The following is a 21,321-nucleotide window of genomic DNA, read 5'->3' on the forward strand; positions in this document are numbered from 1 at the left end:
AAATCAGGGACAGTTGGGAGGTATGGAGCAGCAGGACTCGGGAGTGCGTCCGCACAAGTGCCCCCATGGAATGCGGCTCTCCGTGGGGGAACTTGATGTGGGGAGGAGCCAGGAGCGCCGCCGGGGGACCCCAGAAAAGGAGGATCGGGACACTCTGTGCAAAACCCTTGCACAGAGGAGGTAAGTATAGGCATGTTTGTTATTATAAAAAAAAAAAAAAAAAAGAGCCTTTACAATCACTTTAAATTCTGGTAACATATCGATTTATTTTGGGATCTAGAGAAAATGTGGAGCAACGAAATCCCATTGATTCCCCCTGCATAGCCTGTATAAGTGACAACTCTGATTTCAGGTTTTAGAATGGGTGTGCTCATTAGGACCCTGAAGACTAATGTGATCTGCTTGTGAAAGCCATAACCAGAGAGGAAGTGAAGATATGGGTTATCCTTTGACCTAGAGGAGAGTGTGTGATCATTGCAGCCCTGCCAGAGGAGTCAGACAGCCATTGGCAACATGAAAAGGAGAGAGGGGACACATAAAGGGGGTCCCGGAGCACAGACCTCTGGGAAAGGAGCACAGGAAGACTATAGGGGAGCCCCCCACAGGAGTAAGAGACGGTGAGTGTGCGTACTTAGTACTGATAATCATAACGTCATCTCATAGATCTGAACTTTGATCTGTGTATCAGCGCTGGGAACACCGGTGACCACTATACAGGACTGGAAAAATAAATCTGATAGCAAAATGTTGTTTTTTTCCAATTTTTGTCAAGTTTTGGGCGGTGTGAATTGTGGCGTAAGAACATTTTGATGGGATATGGGTGGCACTACTGGCTTGATGGGATACGTTTTTGATACTGATAACATTAGGGCCAAGCGTATAGTTGAGTTTAGTGGTGGGGTTAAAGCAATATTAACTCAAAAAAGCAAGCATTTCTTATATTGCAGCTTATCAGTTCTTAGATGTGATGGCTGCATTCGTTTTCTTTTTTAGGCTTTCTTTTTTTTTTTCTACTTTCAGCTGGTGATCCAGCCAGCAAGTCCTGTTGTTTTTCAAAAGCTCAAGCTCTCCAGCAGAATGTATCAGTTTACATGGATCAGACAAACCATTTGACCCTGCTAGGGGTGGTTAAAATGATGAGCTCCTATTTATTCATGTAAAACCTTTATCCCCCCCCCCCCCCCCCAAAAAAAAAAAACTGTCTATAAAATGTGAGCCGGAGTTTGGCTTCATTTAGTTAGTGTATTTAAATCTCCATCCAAACAATAAAAAGTGTGATATCTTTGTGCTAGGTATAAGTTAATAAATCACATAAGAGAGACAATAAAAGTGCATTAAATGTATGATGATGAACTCATCCTAATCCTTTACATAGTGCAAATAAAGTCTATATAAAATGTGCAAAAAAACATATTATAAAAAAAAAAAAAAAAAAATGAGAGTGTGAGTGTTCCTATAAAATATATATTTGTTTTATAATTTTTTTTTTTTTTTTACAGTGTTTGCACATTTTATATGGACTTTATTTGCACAGATATGTTTATTTAGGATGAGTTCATCATATGTTTGATGCACTTTTATTGTGTCTCTTATGTCATTTATTAACTTATACCTAACACAAGAATATTGCACTTTTTATTGTTTGGCTAGAGCTTTTTCCACATCCTTCTTGGATTGGTGATTTAGCTGCTGTCTGGTAGACCTAATTGAGCTTTTATTGCATTTGTTTTACTTTGTTTCTTGTCACTAAGGTGTACAGTTTTTTTTTTTTTTTTGCAAGTGCAGGAATATTATCTTGGGTTTATTTTGTGTATTTAAATCGGCTAATACACTTAACACTCCCATCCCCCCGAGACTGACAATGCAGCTGTTTGCTGTGCGCCTTCATCCAGAGTGGGGGCACTCTAATATAGAAGGTGTGTTACTGGCCAGGTCCCCAGGTAAAAACAGAGGGAAAAAAGCCAGCCCCCCCCCCCCCCAAAGAAAAAGTAATGCAGTCACCACATCTAATGATTGGTAAGCTGCAACATATTACATTTTTGGTTTTGGGTTTGATGCTGCTTTAGTTTAGTCATTCATGTCACAATTTTCAGTCAACTTCAACCACTTTCCAGCCACCAGAAAATGCTAATAAGGAGTAATGCCGCATACACACGATCGGAATTTCGCAAAAGACCGATGAGAGTTTTTTGTCAGAAAATGGGACCGTGTGTATGCTCCATCGGTCTTTTGCCTGCCGAATTCCAGCCAGCAAAAGATTGAGAGCATGCTCTCAATTTTTCAGTCGGGAAAAGTTCCTATCCGAAAAGGCGATCGTCTGTGGCAATTCCGACGCGCAAAATCCCTACGCATGCTCGGAAACAATTTGACGCATGCTCGGAAGCATTAAACTTCATTTTCTTGGCTCTGCGTAGTGTTGCGCGTCACCGTGTTCTTGTCGTAATTTCAGCGAACTTTTGCGTGACCGTGTGTATGCAAGGCAAACTTGAGCAGAATCCCATCGGAAAAGCCGTCATATCTTTTTACGATGAGAAATCCGCTCGTGAGTGCGCAGCGTAAGGCATGTAATGGCCAAAAATAAAGCACTCTACCACCCACGATGGACAAGACTTTGGTCAATTGTAAGGTTCAAATGTGGCAATAAATTGAGAGATTCCATCAAATTGACAAAATTGAAAAGAAAAAAACGTGCAATTTCGTTGACTGAGCCTGGGTCCACACTACTTTAACAGAAGTCAATGCAAGTCGTATTGAAGTTGCACCAAAAGTAGTGCAGGAACATTTTTCTAAGTTGGAGCGACTTGAGTCGCACTGATTAAAACGGCTCCATTGCAGTTATTGGGGTGCGACTTGTCATGTGACTTTGAACTCTCAAGTCGCGGCAGTGTGAAATGGGCTCAATCCCATGTTTGAAGGTAAATTAGATCCCATCTCCTGATGACTGATCACCGCAGCCAATCTATGGGGTAGATTTATTAAAACTGGGGAGTGGAAAATCTGGTGCAGCTGTGCATAGTAACCAATCAGCTTCCAGGTTTTTTGTCAAAGCTTAATTGAACAAGTTGAAGTTAGAAGCTGATTGGCTACCATGCACAGCTGCACCAGATTTTGCACTCTCCAGTAAATTAACCATGTGTCTTCAGTTACTTTGAAAAAAGTGTAACCCAAAGCCCTAAATGCCAGCTTTGGGCTCATGGTTAGGCTGGGGTTACAGTATACCTGTAGTAAAAAATAAAACGCCCAACCCAAAAAAGTGTAACCCAACCCTTACCCTCTGGTGTCTGTTCCCCATTGCCGCCAATTTAACATTCCAGTACTTCAACCTCTTGATTTGTCCTGGTGACCATCGTCTCCTGGACAGAAGGTGATGGAAAATCCAATCTTCCGAGGAAGACACCTGTTATGGTGAACATTGGGTCAAGGTAGCCTGTTTATTCTGAATGGTCTGCCAACATACCTCAACTTATGAAAAAATGTACCCTCACAATTTTTTGGCACTACAGGGCAGCACAACTAACCCTTGTGTGTACTTGCACCCTGATTTCTGTCCTCACATGACTACATGTATTGTATACTCAGCAGAACTTAACAGATACAGCCAGCCACCATGTGACCGATCTCATGATATATGGTGTTTGAAGGGAAAAGTGTCCAGATCTGCACAGAACAGCAGTCCTATGAGACCTTCTATGTTTTAATTACAGAACATGAGGATGAAAGGAGGATGCTGATTGGGTGCAGGCCTATGGATAAGGCGGTTATGTATAGGGCCCAGGCAGCAGGGTGAATCAAACGGATGTGGGCAGGGAGGGTGTTCGGCACAGCTCGTGGGCAGATGGGGCAATTACTGGAACCATTCCCCTTTATGGCTCTTTCTGCAGCAGCTGAAAGCTGGCTTCTTCTCTCCCTCCCTGTTGGCTTTCAGCTGCTTCAGAGAGCCATACATGGGACTGGTTCCAGTAATTGTCACCCCACTACACCGATCACCCTCCCTGTGCACCATAAATTTTCTCCTGCTGCCCAGGCCCCCCCTGTGTATTGGGTTGAGGTCAGGACTCTGTGCAGGCCAGTCAAGTTCCTCCGCCCCAAACTCACTCATCCATGTCTTTATGGACCTTGCTTTGTGCACTGGTGCGCAGTCATGTTGGAACATGAAGGGGTCATCCCCAAACTGTTCCCACAAAGTTGGGAGCATGAAATTGTCCAAAATGCCTTGGTATGCTGATGCCTTAAGAGTTCCCTTCACTGGAACTATGAGGGCCAATCCCAACCCCTGAAAAACAACCCCACACCATATCCCCCCCCCCCCCCACCAAATGATTTGGACCAGTGCACAAAGCAAGGTCCATAAAGACATGGATGAGTGAGTTTGGGGTGGAGGAAATTGACTGGTCTGCACAGAGTCCTGACCTCAACCCAATACACAGGGGGTGCCTGTGTACATAGGGAGGCCTGGGCGGTCATGACCTCAACCCGATACAACGCCTTTTGGGATGAATTAGAACAGAGACTGCAAGCCAGGCCTTCTCTTCACTTCAGTGCCTGACCTCACAAATGCGCTTCTGGAAGAATGGTCAAACATTCCCATAGACACACTCCTAAACCTTGTGGACAGCCTTCTCAGAAGGGTTGAAGCTGTTATAGCTTCAAAGGGTGGGCCAACTCAATATTGAACCCTACGGACCAAGACGTATATGTATGTAAAATTATATTATATATCTATCTAAGTTCATATGCGTGTGAAGGCAGACGTCCCAATACTTTTGAAAATATTGTGTATTTACTGTACCCACAGGTACAGTAAGCCTTATTTTAGGCTTATCTGTAGGTACAGGTAAACAAGGTAGGCTTCACTACCGTTTTAAGTCATGCCAAGATAGGAAATCCAATTGTTAAGGCAGCTCTGTCAACTGTGGTATTCTTGGGGGTCCATGAAGTAGTCTGAAGAGTGTAGAAAGGATGAGAACATCACAGATCTGATGGTAGTCCATTAAGTCTTTATTGCATATATGACAAGAGTTCAGAAGCGAAGCCTACATGTTTCAAAGCTTCACCTTCATCAGGGCTTAAAGTGGTTGTAAACCTTTACATATACCCAGTGAAGTGACTAGCCTCAGGTCATACACAGATTACACAAATCCTCCTATATAAGTTGTACCTGTTTATCTGAAGCTCTCTATTCTCTACAATTGTTTAAAATGCTAAATTGTAAAGCTTGTCTGAAAGTTCAGAAAAAAAGGGACAGAGAGTTGAAGTTACACTCTTCAGAGCTCAGTGAGGAGAGCTTTGAGAGCTGATTGGAGGGAAGGGACACCCCCCCCCCCCTCCCCCTTAACACAGCTCACAGGAACAGAGTTGAGGCTGTCAATCACCCCGAGCTCCCTCCTATGTCAACTTTTTTCTCTTAGTGTCAGGAAAACTTGGCAGATGTGACTCTTGCTGATAGCAGAGGAACGAAGCAGCAGACAGAAATGACACTTAGAGCTCTTAATTGAGACAAGTGCACACTACAGAGGGATATGCTTTGTTCATATTTCATGTCTGAGGTTTACAACTACTATAAATGCTGGCAGTAATTAAAGAGAATACTGGAGAACAAATTAAAATACAATAAGGTCATACTAATTCTGGTTGCCGGTCTGCTGACTCAAATCTGTACAAACACTTTACTTTTATATTCTCTTCCATTACTGCCAGCATTAAGCCCCGATTGGGGGAGTGGTGAGTCCCTGAAATGTGTTGGATTTACCCAAAAACCTTTTGCCATATGCTATAAAGACTTACTGGACTCAAATTAGATTGGTGGTTGTATATGGGGGAGCGCCTGGTACAAAAGTTAATCTCATTTAAAGGACTTTTTAAAACATTTAAGGGTTAAGAGCGTCAAATACAGCCAACGCATTTCAGGGGAAAAAAGCCTCTGTCCTCTTTAGGGATTGAGCAGTTGTTGGTAGTAGAGTCACGACTGAATACACTAGGGAACTTGTGTTGAAGTTTAAAGGCAAAACTTTTTTTTTTCGTTTTGGATAGAGTAGAGATGAATTAAAACACCTGTCAGTTTTTTTTTGCAGTCTGTGCCGCCGTTTAGGATATAGTTCTTCTCTATTTGTCCTGTTACCAGTATCATTGAAAGTGAAAGTAAGAGAAAATCCTAAATTTTGGGTTGTCCCAAACATGTTATACTTACCTGCTCTATGCAGTTGGTTTTAGACAGAGCAGCTCCAATCCTCCTCTTCTCAGGTCCCTCTTCACTGCTCCTGGCCCCTCCCTCCTGTTAGTGCCCCCACAGCAAGCGGCTTCTCCCCGATCAGCGGTCACATGACCGCCCATCGCTCTCTTCCTCCGATGTATGTACTACAGAGAGACGGGGCGGAGAGAGAACTGTTTCTGCACAGAGCGCTGGGATGTCTTCACAGGCGCATTTTATCGCCCCCCTAGCCTGGCACAATAAGACGCATATGCTGCCTTATAAATAGTGATCCTGCTCGGGATCAGATCGTTCCTGACTCCCCGCGCATTACACCAAAAGTAAAATGCGGCTGCCGCCACTGCTACTTCCCGCTTAGGCACTCAGGGCTATTGAGCCCACATTCGGGGCTCCAGCCTCAATAGCCCCCTATTAACGACGCCTATGCAGAGGGAGAACACATGACCGCCCAACATACGTCAGCGGGAGATCTCAGCCCCTCCCTCCCTAGTACAAACCGAGGAAGAGAGCAACGGGTGGTCATGTGACCGCTGATCAGGGAGAAGAGATAAGGTATTTAGAAGATTAATTTTACAGGATACAGTGTATACTACAGGTTATCTGAGCAGAGGGGCTGGCAGTGATTGAGAGCACTGATTTAATAACCCCTTTAGGATAAAAAAAACCTTAAGGTTTTACAATCACTAAATTTGCAGATATTTCATCTTACACCCTATTTGGCTATAGGACAGGAAGTGAAGGGAAATTGCTGAAATGGGACACAGATGGCAAAAAAATAAATAATTATTTGACAGGGGTTATAACCCTCCCTTACTCTATCCAAAATGAAAAAGAAAGTTTTGCCTATAGTTCTACTTTAATAAGCAGATTCTGTATCATCACAGAGTGGTACTGTGGATACTACAAAGGATAAAAGGTGCCACGTCCCATTCAGATTAAGGAAGATTACGATAAACAGAGCTTGGACTTTTTAGGCACGACAAACAAAAATGTACAAAAAAAATATTTTTATTATAGAAAAGTAAAGAAAAAACATATATTAAAATCCACATTGATAGACCAACCAGTGGTTAATATATTGCAACTGTATATAACCTTAAAGCGACTACATGGAATATGAAAAAGAGGAAATTTCATAGTAACAGTAAATCCCAGATTGCGGTTATATTGCAGCGAAGCGATGTAAACTTGATCTTGCTCTACATGTTACGCGCCATGAGCTTCTTCAGGAGCATTAGGGTGACTATTAAATGCGGAAAAGAGAAAACATAAGAAAATATATAATTTACACATATAATATATCCAGTATATAGCATTCCGTTTCACCCATCCCAAGGATGGCCAGAGCATGGGACACCCAAACAGGCGAGACAGGCAAACCAAACAACTATGGGTGTGTACATAACATGATACTAATATTGTAACTACAAGGTGTATAGATAAAATAGGGGAAGAAAGGGAGGGGGGGGGGAGAAGAGGGAAAAGGAGGGGAAAGGGAGAAGAGGAAAGGATAAGAAGAGAAAAGGAAACGGTAGGACATAGGGCAAATGTGCCTATTACATGTATATAAAATATATAAATGGACAACTAGGTAATGTCCATTATCTTACTGCAGAGGGGACACATATAAATAGAGATACAATAGTGGTCAACCAATCAAATGAAAGATACTTACTATATAGTAGAAAGAAATTGCAGCTACAAACAAAATGCAGGGCAGCTGCTGAGGAGTGGTAGTCCTGTCAAAGAGTGTAGTTAAGTATAAAAAATCTATAACAGGCAATAGCATAAACAAGTAAAAAAATATATAGTAAATGTATATTCTTCCTATAGGGCAACACTTAAAGGAAAAAGTAGCAGGTAAAACTCACCAGTTACAAGAATAGCTAGCAAATGCGGATGGCAAAATGGGTATTTGTTGTGAAAAGCCAGAAATAGGTAAAGTATATGGCACAAGGGGAACACTCCCAAAATCTTCAATTTGTAATGGTTAACGCCAGTAGTTAAAGATACCATGTATGGCCAGAAAGCCAAAACCCCAACCAGGCAAAATGTTGGGTAATCTGGGAATGAGGAAAGAAAAAGGAAGTCTGTCACAGAGAGATAATAATGATCATAAAGGTAAAATCAGCTATTCAAATGCTACAATATGAAATACCTTGCACGGGAGCTCCTCAGAAACACCAACTGCCGCTGCAGTTCCACAACAGGTGAGTGCTGCCAGATAGGACGCTGAGGACAGTGTGCATTAGTATGTATGCCCCACCCGTAATCAACCAATCGGCGTAAGCCATGGATGACGTCATCTGGACCGGCCGCAAAACGCCACTGCGCATACGCCCAGACCCACGCCTGCGCATTGGCCAGATGGTGAAATAGCACAGCACAGAGCACAGATAGCAGACCAGCAGTGATGTAAGAGGACCAAGGAAGAGGACAGTGCCGTCCAGCTGGTCCTCCACACGCCACATACTGTACACTAAGGAGTATACAGGATATAGCGCTGGGCAGCCGCATAGTGATGAGATAGAGCCAATACTCGCCAATGGGGGATACCAAGACACACTGACCACCGAGGGAAGAGAAAAACGGAAGGCCAGGTACAACAGTAAAGATACCAAAAAATATTACAGTAACAATTAATGAGATGTCAAATATAGCAAAAAAAAGTCCAACATAAAAATAGCAACCTGTATGTCTGCTAGACATCTAATACAATCTGATAATACATTTATAAAACGATAGAGAGAAGGGTGGTTGAAAAGCAATATTATATTGTTAATTTTGAGAGCATTAATACGGACAGAAAATGCAAAATAGGTAGGTGTACTGTAATCAGGGTGAGAAACCCTGCCAATTATAATTATAATTGAAAACCGAACCGAATCATGAAAGGCCACTGGGGGTATCAACCACAACGGGCAATAAGGTCAATAATTGTCCGAAGTGGATACAGAATAAATGGGAAGGTACGATACCTAATAGAAATATAGAAAAAACGTTTGTATGATTGGGCCTCATTGATGTCAGGGGCATGTGTGGCATCAAGACGCCCAATCCAAGTGGTTTCCTTATGGAGGATATGTTTATCCCATTCGCCTCCTCTGGGGTCCTTGGGAATCACAGCCTGGGCAATAAAAGAAACCAAAGACACGTCAAATTATGGTAGAGATCCAAATCTCTACTAATGGCAGTCAACATTTCACCATTAGCTGAATAGTATACGTGGTCCTTGATTCTTTGCCAAAATTGCCTGGCTGGTTTCCCACGTAAAAAAGCTCCAATTTACAAAGCATGGAGCTTTACAATACCCTGTGTGTCACAATCCGCACAGAAATTCGGGGTAAAGATTTCTCCATTCGGGAGCATAAATCTAGTGCCCACGGAAATCCATGGACAGGAGGAACATTTTCCACATCTTTTGATGCCATGTTGAACTTGTCTGAAAATAAGATTGGCAGAATAATAACTAGACACAATTTGTCTCTCAATGATCTATGCCAGAGGCTAGACAATTGTCTTGGTCTTTGAAAAATTGTAAAATCCAAAAACGTAATCTAATGAGAATCACTAGCGACTATAAATTTTTTAATTGAACTGGTTCCGATTCAAGATGTCAAAAAGTGGCCATTAAAGTCCTGAGTGCCCGTCCAAATAATAAATATATCATCAATATAGCGCATCCAACATAATGCATGATTGGTAAATGATGACAATGAATCATCATAGAATGCGTTCCCACCCCCCAGGTACAGGTTGGCATAGGCTGGTGCACAGTATGTGCCCATAGCCATCCCCTGCACCTGGAGGTAATGGGACTCCTTGAATCTGAACCAGTTCTAGGTCAGAATAAAGCAGGTCCAATATAAACTCACAGTACTCCCATTTGTGATGGTCCTTCTCATGTAGGAAGGTACGAACCATCCCGATGCCCTGCTCATGAGGGATGCTGGAGTACAAAGCCTCAACATCCAAAGTCATGAGCAGGGCATCGGGAGGGATGACCAATCCAATGTTTGAAGAGGTCGAGTGTGTCTCTAGTGTAGGACAGTAAACCCAACATGTGGAGCATAAGAATGGAGTCGACCAATCGGCTAGCATTCTCTGTCTGTGAACCAATACCCAACACGATGGATCTCCCGGTGGGCAGTATCAGGTTCTTGTGTACTTTTGGCAATGCGTAAAAAGTTGCCTCCCAAGGGTTCATATGTTAAGGTAATTTTAAAAATCCTGATCATTTAATCCCTTCTGGTGGGCAGAATTGATAACGGATAGGTATTCAGTCTTAAATTTAGAAGTCAGAGCCATGGAAATCTGTGAATACCAGTCTTTGTTACATAGTATATTCATGCACATCTTTTCATAATTGGCTTTGGTCATCAAAACAATCTTACCCCCTTTGTCAGCTGCCTTGATCTGGATGATTCTGTAATATTTGGATAGCCTGTAGTTGTGACCGTGTTAAATTATTGTGTCTGGCAGTAATAGTCATCTGTTTAATATTGTTGACTGTGCTCAACAAAAAAGCCCACACATTGGGATTAGTCATCAAGTCAGGAAATCTTTGGGATTTTAATTTTAATTTAGCAGTGGGTATTGGTGTTGGCGTGACAGAGATAGGAGGCAACTCACTTCTAATGGTATCCAGCTTCTCATTCTCCTCCGGTAGAAGCATTAGATCACGAAGTGCTCGAAAGTCCTCCATGGTGTAATGCTTAATCCTTTCGGATATCTGTCTATCCTGTTTGGATTGAAGATAGTCTTTGTCAAACTGCAATATAAACGCACTCTGGGATTTACTGTTACTATGAAATTTCCTCTTTTTCATATTCCATGTAGTTGCATTAAGGTTATATACAGTTGCAATATTTTATATATTTTTGGTTGGTCTATCAATGTGGATTTTAACATGTTTTTTCTTTATGCTTCTATAATAAAAATCCTTTTTTTTTTGTACATTTTGTGCCTAAAAAGTCTAAGCTCTGTTTATCCTAACTCCTCTTATAGTTCTACTTTGACTTGATGAAGACTAGCATCTACTGGTGACAAAAAAGACAGCCAAAAAGTCCTTTAACCCCTTGGCGCCGACTGCAGGCAGTTATGGGGGCTCTCAGCAGGTGGGTCTGTCATGTACCTGACTGTGGAACCCAAGATTATGAGGGTGGCCATCTTACACAATTCCCATCCAAACACCCCTGGTAGTGGAGACATGGACTGCTAGTCCAGTGGAAGAGCGCAGGTGCCTGGAAGCTGTAGGAGTGAGCTGTAGCTTGGAGACCCAGGAGTCCTTCCAATGGTGGTGTGGAGTCTGGCCACAAGCCTTGTTCGGGGAGAGCCAGGCAGATAGGTGCAGAATCAGGATCAGGTTCAAGGTTGGGAACAGGCAGAAGTCGGTAACATGCTGGTTGTGGGGTACCAAATCGGGAAGCAGAAATGTAGTCACAAATCCAAGCCGAGGTCGCCAGCATAAGCGAGAAGCAGATATAATAGGCAGGGGTGATCCAAGAGAGGTGTCAGACATAGCCAGGGCAGAAACAAGGTTAGCAGATATGGATTAGAGTCTGGAACACGGGAACCAAAGCTGAAGACAATCCAGCACTGAAGCCAGGCAGACTCTCAGTTTAAATAGGTGGCTGGGCGCCAGAATCTGAGGATGTGTGCGCGCACATGCCCGAATGTATGCGCATTTGTGTGCGCATACTAGTCCTTGCCAGTCTTGGGCTTTTATACTCGTGACTCTGCACATGCGCATAAGAATGAGCACCTGCTGCATGAGATCCCTGACTGGGCCCTGGCGCTGAGTGGCCACATATTAGCATGAATTAATGTGAATAGAGCTGTGCTGAGAGTGCGTGCCCTGCGCGCTCCTGACACCGTTACCTGTACTTAACAGAAAGCTGCTGATCACTACTTTCCGATCATGTGACCACCGTTATAGCCAATCACAGCAGTCACATGATCATAAATCCTGCCCTACCCACCATCCTAAACCCCTTAAAGGGTCAGGAGGCACAGCTGAAAGGGGTTACATGAGATGAACTTTTGTACCAGGCGCTACTCCATGCACATCCAAGAATTTACAGTCTGTCGAGCGCTCCCTTTTATTATCAGAGAAAAGCTTGGGACCAGAACAGAAGCCACCCATGCAATATTTTCATCACAGATCTGCTTGTTTGAAGGAAAAAGCACCTTACAGTATATCCAGTAGGCTTTTCACTTCTATGGGTCCAATGCTATCATACACCCATCTCACATTAGATGTATGGCACTCATCCTGTCTACTACACGCTCTATGGGAGAGGAGATCCAAGGACAGAAGGCCAGTCCAAGTTTATCAGGGGAAACAATGGTGAACCCGAAGGGATTTTTAACCGGTCCAATCAAATATTCCTACCTACCCAAAATAGTTGGGACCCATCCATAGACAAGGGCTCAAATTGGATTTATGTGTATGTACAATGAACTGTTCCTCCACCAACATAAATGTTATTCTTTTTTTTATTATTATGTCTTTTTTTTTTGACAGTTAAATGTTTTTTCTTTCCTTCCAGTGTATCAAATTGGTTGTTCTACCTGAAAAGGTTTGGTGTGAGCCTTGTTGTCATTTATATATGTGTCCCTTTCATCATCAGGCTCTTCCCTGCAATACTAGGCAAAGTTGTATATTTAAACATGGGTGAGTACCAGATGCAAGGATTGTCCTATCAAACTGCTAGCCATGTCCATGTTCGGGGCCCTCTAGGGCCCACATTTTTTTGATTTTGAACTTTTTTGCAAACTCTTTCTCTAGTAAAAATTCCTCTGTTTGTGGACTTCAAGAATCCCGGAGCACTTCTGAACCACACCACAAATTTCTACCTCACAGCTGACGAAGGGGTGACCATTGGCGTCTGGTGAGTGGTCATACATGGTGCAAGCAAAGTTGGCCACGCATTTTTATGTGATGTAACCAGGGTTTTTTTTCTCAGAGAATGGGTGCAGGTACTCCAAACTTCTGAGCCACCCCTAGTCTTCACCCCCTACCCACCTCTTAGCACCATCCCTTGGTTCCCCAGCCTACCCACCTACCAGTATTGCTCCTTTTAGAGAATACAGAACCAAGTATAATTTTGTGGTGCTAAGTCATTTGTAGGGAATTTGCTAATGAGAACAAGAAAAGCAGGAAAGATAGATTCCCTTCAGCCAGCAACAAATAGACCCCACAACAATATACCCCTCAGCAACAGCAGACCCCCGCAACAATACACCCCCCAGAAACAATAAATTCACCCCAGCATCAATAGATATCCCAGCAGCCAGCAACAATAGAACCCTCCCACCAGCAACAGTAGATCCATCCCAGCAACAATTGACCCCCAGAAAATATGACCCCCCCCCCACCAGCAACAATAGGCCTCCCCAGCAACAATAGATCCCCCAACGACAATAGATCCACCCAGCAATAACAGACCCCAGAACAATATACCCCTCAGAAACAGCAGACCCCCACAACAATAACCCCCCTAGCAATATTCAGTCCACCCCAGCAACAATAGATCTCCCCGCAGCCAGCAACAATAGACCCCTCCCTCAAGAGTAGATCACTCCCAGCAACAATTAACCCCCAGCAAAATATGACCCCCCAACAACAACAATATATCCCCCACAATAATAGATCCCCAGCAACAATAGATCTACCCAACAATAATAGAGTCCACAACAATATACCCCCCAGCAACAGTAGACCCCTGCAAAAATATAATTTATACCAGTGATGGGGCACTATTCCTTCCACTGACACCATAGATGGGGCACTATTTCTTCCGCTGATACTAATGATTGGGCACTATTCCTCCATCCAATACTAATGATGAGGCACCATTCCTTCCGCTGATACCAATGATAGGGCACTATTCCTCCCACTAGTACCAATGATGAGGCACCATTCCTTCCGCTGATACCAATGATGGGGCACTATTCCTCCCAACAGATTTGTTTTCATGATCGGTGATAACAGTCAACAGGACAAATAGAGAGGGGGTGAATCTCCCCAATGGAGATACAGACAGAAATAAAAACCTGGCTGGTGTTCTAATCCCCCCTCACTCTGTCTTAAAAGTGTTTTGTCTCTAGTTATACGTTAAAGAGTAACTCCATTGATATCAATGATGGGACACCATTCCTTCCATTGATACCAATGATGAGGCACTATTCCTCCCCGTAATACCAAATGGGGTAAAGTTGACTCCCATTGATGCTAGGAAACTTTCCACTCCCGCTGGCCACAGTCCGGCATCCCTAAAGTCTGAAGGACAATAAACTGGTCCTTTGTTTAGAAATTTTGGAGAGCCCTGGTCTAGTAGAATGGGTTTGGAATACTCATAATGACGGAAGAACAAGGGTTGGCTCAATTATCTCTGAACAATGAAATTAGCAGCGGGAATAAACAGATTCTCTTGAAATGAAGCCATTTGTAGGAAACAAATATTTGTCTAATTATGAGCTATCATACAGATAGGGGTTAATTATAAGAACGCCGATTCTAAGCATGGCGGCTGACTTCACGGACGATTTGTTTAATGATATTTTGTTTTATTGCGGTGGATTTTAGCGAGATGAGAAAGCGAAGACAGTCGGCTCCTGTACACGAAGCATGCATATTAATCACGCCGATTTGTTCTCCTAGGCATACCGTGCCTGCCAGCAGGGGGGAAGAAGCGAGAGGAAAGGGCCGGCGCTGGTTTGAAGACTCTCTCGCAGATGACAACCCAATTATAATTTATCTCCATGGCAATGGGGGAACCAGGTGATTACAGGCTGATCTGCCGTAACCAGGGACCGGTGTCACTTTATTCTGCGCGTTTCATGTGAAGGGCCACAGTCTGGATAGAATATTAAGAAAACATTCCTTTCATTATATCCTTTTATAAATCAGATTGTGCGCTTGCTTTAGAGACCTCATCATCTCACTTATTCAGGGGAAAGTCAAAGTGTCTTTGCAAAAGTCACCCCACCCCCCCTTATCCCCACCTCTTTCAATCAGAGAACTCTTTGTATTTAACCACTTCGGAAGATTTAAACCCCCCCCCATGACCAGGCCATTTTTTGCAATACGGCACTGTCTTACTTTAATTGATGATTGTGCAGTCATGCAAAACTGTACACAAATAAAATGTTTTTCCTTTTTTTCCCCCATAAATAGAGCTTTCTTTTGATAGCTTTTGATCACCTCTGCATTTTTTATTTGTTGAATTATAAACAAACAAAGACCGACAATTTTGAAAAAAAACAAACAAAACAAGAGTAACTCCATTTTTGTATTGAAAAAAAACCCGGGTGATCTATGTACTTTGCAAGAATTTTAACAAACTTTTTTGCAGATTCCTACTTTCTGTTATTCTAAAGAAATCCCTGTGTGTTTGTCTGTATCTATGTGCAAAATTAATATGGATGGGAATGATTTTTATAATTGTCAATCAGCTGCTGCACCTGCAGGGATCTAATGAAGAAAGTGTCAGGGTCTGCATCCCTTTGGATGTGATTTCACTTTTGGGAGTATCTGACTAAAAGTTAAAATTTTGTTGCAGGGGATGCAATGTATCTTTGTGTAGATTTCTGGGAAAATCAGTAAGCCAATCACACAATGGGGGGGGGGGGGGGGGCTTCTGGGGTCAGAGGATGCAACACCGTCTCCTACAGCACACTTCGGTTTACTCTCAGTGAGATGATTTCTGATTGGTCCTGTAGGTGATTGCACTATATACACCACTTTATATAGCATTCAGTCAGGCAGTTGGACCTGTTAAGACTTCCTCTACAAGACTTAGTCACAGGAAGCTTATTCTTCATGCCCACAAAGACCTCAACTTTTTTTGTTTTCCTTTCTTCCTCCAGGGCTGTCGATCACAGAGTGCAGCTAATGAAGGTGAGCACTTTTCTCCATGTCTGTGCTGTGAATTGCTGCCTTTAAAGTGGAAAATTCCAGGCACAGAACATTCCTTTAAATATAGTCCTCAATAGCTGCAAAGGATAGAAATCCATTTTGTGTGCACCAAATGCCTTTTGCAAACCCATTTATTATCTTGTTAAAGTAGGAGTGACATCATCACTGCAGTGTACATTGCCTGTATAGAGGGCAGAGTTGTGGGAGGGGCTCAGCAAGCCCCACACACTACAGGCTGCCTGCAGAAAACTACAGGAGGGGGCGGAGACGAGACCGGTCACCCTGCACAAGGAGAGAGATCAGAAGTGAGCAGTCTTTATTACAGGAAGCTCCTGCAGAGAGGTAACGTTTCACTGGATTACTGCACAGACATGGAAGAAATACACAAAGCACATCAAGATTCGAGGAAGATGGGGAGGAATATATGGCATAGACATGTGCAATTCGTTTGGTTTCAAATTCGTTTTTGAACGAATTTTGACAAATTCGTTAATTCCGAAATTTCCGAAATTACGAATTTCCGAATTTTTGAAATTCAGAAATGAAAAAATTAGAAAAATTTGAATATCTGAAAAAAAAAAAAGGAAATCAGTAAAATTCTAAATAATAACTAACTATTAAATTATAGGTATTGTAATTTCCTTTCAAATTTGGCTGTTTGTGAACGTAACGAGTACGAATTTATCCGAAGTTACGAATTATCTGAAATAACGAATGCTGTATCTAAACGAATGGAACGTAACAACCTAATAATAATAAATAACAATAATAATAATAAAACCTTTTTATTATTATTTTTTTTTTTTATTATTTGTTCCATTCTATTTGTTTAGATGCGGCATGCGTTATATATTAAATTCAGATAAATTTGTATTTGTTACGTTCACAAACAGCCAAATTTGAAAGGAAATTCCAATACCTATAATTTAATAGTTAGTTATTTAGAATTTTACTGGTTTTCTTTCTTTTCTTCGAATTTTTGGACGTTCAAATTTTTGAATTTCCGAATTCCGAAAATCCGAAAATTTGGAAATTTTAAAATTTGGAAATTCGAAAATCCGAATTTTTTCGAATTTCCGAAAAAAGCAAAAAAAAACGAATGAAACTAAAACGAACAAATTTTTTTGTCAGTGCACCTGTCTAAATTATGGCATAATGAGTGACCTATGTACACAGATAAGATTCAGCAAAATTCAGTTTAGCAAAAAGCCCATAAGTACAATTGGAACATACAGGGTGACTTCTTGCTGGCCCCAGACACTTGGTGCAGCACCTCTGGAGAAACAGAGGTAGCTGTGAATAACAAATTAGCAGAGAAAAGGGCGCAATCTAAGTGAAGTATGAACACATTTAGTGCGGTGAAAAGACAAATGGCAGCTCACATTGACAGCTAAAAACAATGGCTCATCAAAAGCTAAGGGCCTCTAGTGGAAGCCCTCAGCACAGTAGGGTGGGGGGCGTCAAACAAACCTATATCTTATATCTTGGTAGTTTTGGCTGGGGCTCTGCTCTATTTGAGATTTAGTTTATGTTAAGAGCTGAATCACTTTATTGAATCAGGTCATTTCATAAGGAGTAAAAAAAATCTGAAAAGTATATAAATTAATTAGAAGGGATTCATGTTTGTATTTGTTGTCCTGATGTGGAATCCCCCCGCAGGTTCTCAGTGAAGCCGGCTTCCATGTATTGGCTCTGGACTACAGAGGTTTGTGACTCCCTGATCCCTAATTGTTGCCAAGAGACAACCTCTTCATGTCCTCACTATTCATTATTCTTTAGGTTTTGCTGAATCCACTGGTGAACCGAGTGAGGCCGGTGTGACCCACGATTCCGTCTATTTATATGAATGGGTGAAGACTCGCAGCCACGGGAACCCTGTCTGCCTCTGGGGGCATTCTCTGGGCACCGGGTAAGTCCTGGCAACAGGACCTTTGTATAATCTGTTCATGGACATCATAGTTTATCTGTAAGTTTAAAACTGAACTCCGAACACAAAAACATCCATTAAGATATATTCCTCAATAGTATCAATCTACTTGTGTGCACCAAAAACCTTTACAAATAAAAAGAGTGTGTATCTTACAAGTTGCCCAGTCACTTCACACACCCCCATGAATGCCAACCAGCACCCCCCGCCATGTTTCCTTGGCTCTGCATGTCCATTGGTAAACCCAGGACCATAGCTACATGTAAAACATCACTTCCAGATTCTGGTGTCACTTTCCCACTTTCCCCAGCCAGTATGACTGGGGAAAATCTCATGGGGCACTATCTGCACTCTGTTAGCTTCATTGCAGGAAAAGTGAGACAGCAGGGGCTTTTTAGAGATGTAGCGCTCTCCCTGACCTCCAGAGGCCTAGTGGTGACCCCCAGAGTCAGGGAGGGCTGACATTCCTCCTCAGGTTACTAGGCATGGTGGGTGTAGTGCAAGGTGGAAAGATGGGCACCAGTCACTTTTAAAAATGAACAAAGAGTTTTATTTCTCTTAACAGGAACGGGGGGAGAGGGGTAGGGCACAAGACACCCTTAGGCAAATGCAATAGCAACTTGGCAGACTCCATGGACAAAAATAGAACTAGGCAGACAGCGATACAGAAAAATGGCCTTTAAGCTGAATGCAGTGATCTGTATTTTGTAGCAACTGCTGTCTCCTATAGCAACAACTTTACTTACAGTATCCCACTGTAGATCCTCAAGCTCAACTCGCAGCTACCTGCTGTACTCCTTCAAGCTTTACTCACAGCTACCCACTGTAGTTCTTGGATGAGTTCTCTCCTGAAGCTTTCTCAGCTACTTCACAGTCTCCGGCTGATGAAGAGTCTCCTCTGGTACTCCTTCAGAACTCCATCCCCTTTACGCTTACCTCCGGCAACAAGAGTGGTTGGCCCTCTGGCAACTTCTCCCTTGTATAATTGCCAACATTGTGAAAAATGTATAGGGACACTTTTTTGGCTGTAGGCAGAGTCTTATTATAATTAGGGGGCAGGGCATTCGTTAGTTGTTGTCTACAATCGGGGGGAAGAAAAATGTGCCAGGGCAAAAAAATGGGCGTGGTTTAAATGACATATTGGGTGTGGCTTAAAGGAGGCATGGCTCAAAGGGGGTATGGTTCGAGACTGAAATGAACGAGGGATGGAGTGAGAAAGGGAGAGGGGAGAGAGAAAGAGAGAAAGAAAGGGAGAGGGGGAGAGAGAAAGAGAGAAAGAGAGGGGGAGAGAGAAAGAGAGAAAGAAAGGGATAGGGAGAGGAGGAAAGAAAGAGGGATGGAGGGACAACAGGCCCAGATCTTCCACCACAATATGTGTATTCCAGAAAGTTTAACAATCAGCAGATAAAGATATTCCAAACACCTGGTGTTAGCGCTTCAATCATCACAGCAACATGGTTGGTATAGCGTCAGGATGATTGAAGCGCATTATTTCTATTATTACATTGTAATATAAAATGAAATAGTTCAACTCACCATTAAGCAGAATCAGTGGAAGCCCTGAGCATGTCACTTGTCACGTCGCCTGCCACCAAAAATCCATCAGGTGTCCCCAGCAGAGTCTCTCCTTATACCAGGTGCCCCCAGCAGAGTCCCTCCTTATACCAGGTGCCCCCAGCAGAGTCCCTCCTTACACCAGGTGCCCCCAGCAGAGTGCCTCCTTACACCAGGTGCCCCCAGCGGAATCCCTCCTTACATCAGGTGCCCCCAGCGGAGTCCCTCCTTACATCAGGTGCCCCCAGCGGAGTCCCTCCTTACATCAGGTGTCCCCAGCGGAGTGCCTCCTTACATCAGGTCCCCTCAACGGAGGGCCTCCTTACATCAGGTGCCCCAGCTGAGTGCCTCCTTACATCAGGTGCCCCCAGCGGAGTGACTTCTTACATCAGGTGCCCCCAGCAGAGTCCCTTGGCTCTGCCTCTCATCGGATAATCATGCATGGTTTGATCTCCGCCGCCATTACAGAAGACCAGCTCTCGTGTAACAGGTCACTCAACCAGGGGAGGAAACAAGAGGTGGAGCCCGGGTGGCTGCCAATAGAAATGGAGTTGCCGCCAACCCCCCACCCCGCAGCCTTTCCCACAACATGTCACAGACTGGCAGCAGCCTGGGGGGCGGGGGGTTGGCGGCAGATCCATTTCTATTGGCAGCCTTCCGGGCTTCGCCTCTTGTTTACTTCCCTGGCTGAGTGACCTGCTACATGAGAGTTTAGACCGGGAGGACAAAGGTCTAAATACCGGGAATGCCCCGGGAAATTAGGGACAGTTGGCAACTATGCCTTTGCCTCCAGGCAACGATCAGGCTCCCCTCAGGCCGAGCCTCTTTACATGTGGCTAGGCCTCCGACTTCAGGTCTACACCTCTGCTGCTGCTCCACACACACCCACCCAGGCCACAGCCCAAGTGGAAAGAACCCCGACCACCTAACTCTCTCCAAATAAATAGCCTATCCCAGCAGCTTCAGCGGCCAAAGAAACCCCTGCTGATTGGCTGAGAAAAGCATATTCACTCATAACCTGAATTCACTGTAATCTATCATACTAATGCCAAAGACAACAGTGCCACCCATTGACAAAAGAGAGAAATCACAGTTAAACCCAAGCTTTAAGGCTCAAACAGCCTATTTACACAATGCAGAGGATTAACCCCTTAGGTTCCATAGTGACTTTAACAAGCATGCTTTACTGCATATACAGACTGATTTTACTGTTGTGGGTTTAGTAACACTTTAACTCTAAATTGATGGTCCATAGGGGCTTTTAAAGCGTTACCTATGGAAAATATAGGGTACCAAAGTTTGTTGCTATTTCATGGGCACATGCAATTAAGCCTTAACATGTTGGGTATCTAACATATGATTGAATTGCTGGCTGTCGGAAAGCCATTGGCACCACATCCCTTAGGCTCGGTTCACACCTAAACCAGCCGCGGATCACACAGCAACGATGTGCGTCCCTGTTCTCCGTTTCAGGAACGAATCAGGGCAGAATCTTTGCCTGAATTCAGCCTTAAAACAGAGCCAAAGACGAACAGCGTTTCTGTGCAGTGCGCTCTGTAGCTGCCCCAGAGATATGTGAACCGACTCTGAGAGAGCCGGTCACATTCTCCTGCTATGCAAACTGGATGCGGGAAATCCACATCCAATTCGCATAGGTGTGAACCCAGCCTAAATCGAGCAAAAATGTGATAAAGGAGCAATGGGATTTTA

General features: G+C 43.3%; 1 protein-coding gene across 1 annotated transcript in view; it reads left to right on the forward strand.

Annotated features, from left to right (window-relative positions):
• Window positions 1-264: 264 nt before the first annotated feature.
• The window catches only part of ABHD12B (abhydrolase domain containing 12B), a 36,704-nt gene continuing 15,647 nt past the window's right edge, over window positions 265-21,321 (forward strand). Inside the window, exons 1-7 of the mRNA XM_073610720.1 lie at window positions 265-617; window positions 12,760-12,884; window positions 12,999-13,101; window positions 14,874-14,993; window positions 16,082-16,112; window positions 17,790-17,835; window positions 17,910-18,039. Coding sequence (XP_073466821.1) covers window positions 514-617; window positions 12,760-12,884; window positions 12,999-13,101; window positions 14,874-14,993; window positions 16,082-16,112; window positions 17,790-17,835; window positions 17,910-18,039 — 659 coding nt within the window. The 5' untranslated portion in view covers window positions 265-513. The remainder of the gene's footprint in view (window positions 618-12,759; window positions 12,885-12,998; window positions 13,102-14,873; window positions 14,994-16,081; window positions 16,113-17,789; window positions 17,836-17,909; window positions 18,040-21,321) is intronic.

The sequence above is a fragment of the Aquarana catesbeiana genome, linkage group LG13 (assembly GCF_042186555.1).
Source record: "Aquarana catesbeiana isolate 2022-GZ linkage group LG13, ASM4218655v1, whole genome shotgun sequence".
NCBI classification, from domain to species: Eukaryota; Metazoa; Chordata; class Amphibia; order Anura; family Ranidae; genus Aquarana; species Aquarana catesbeiana.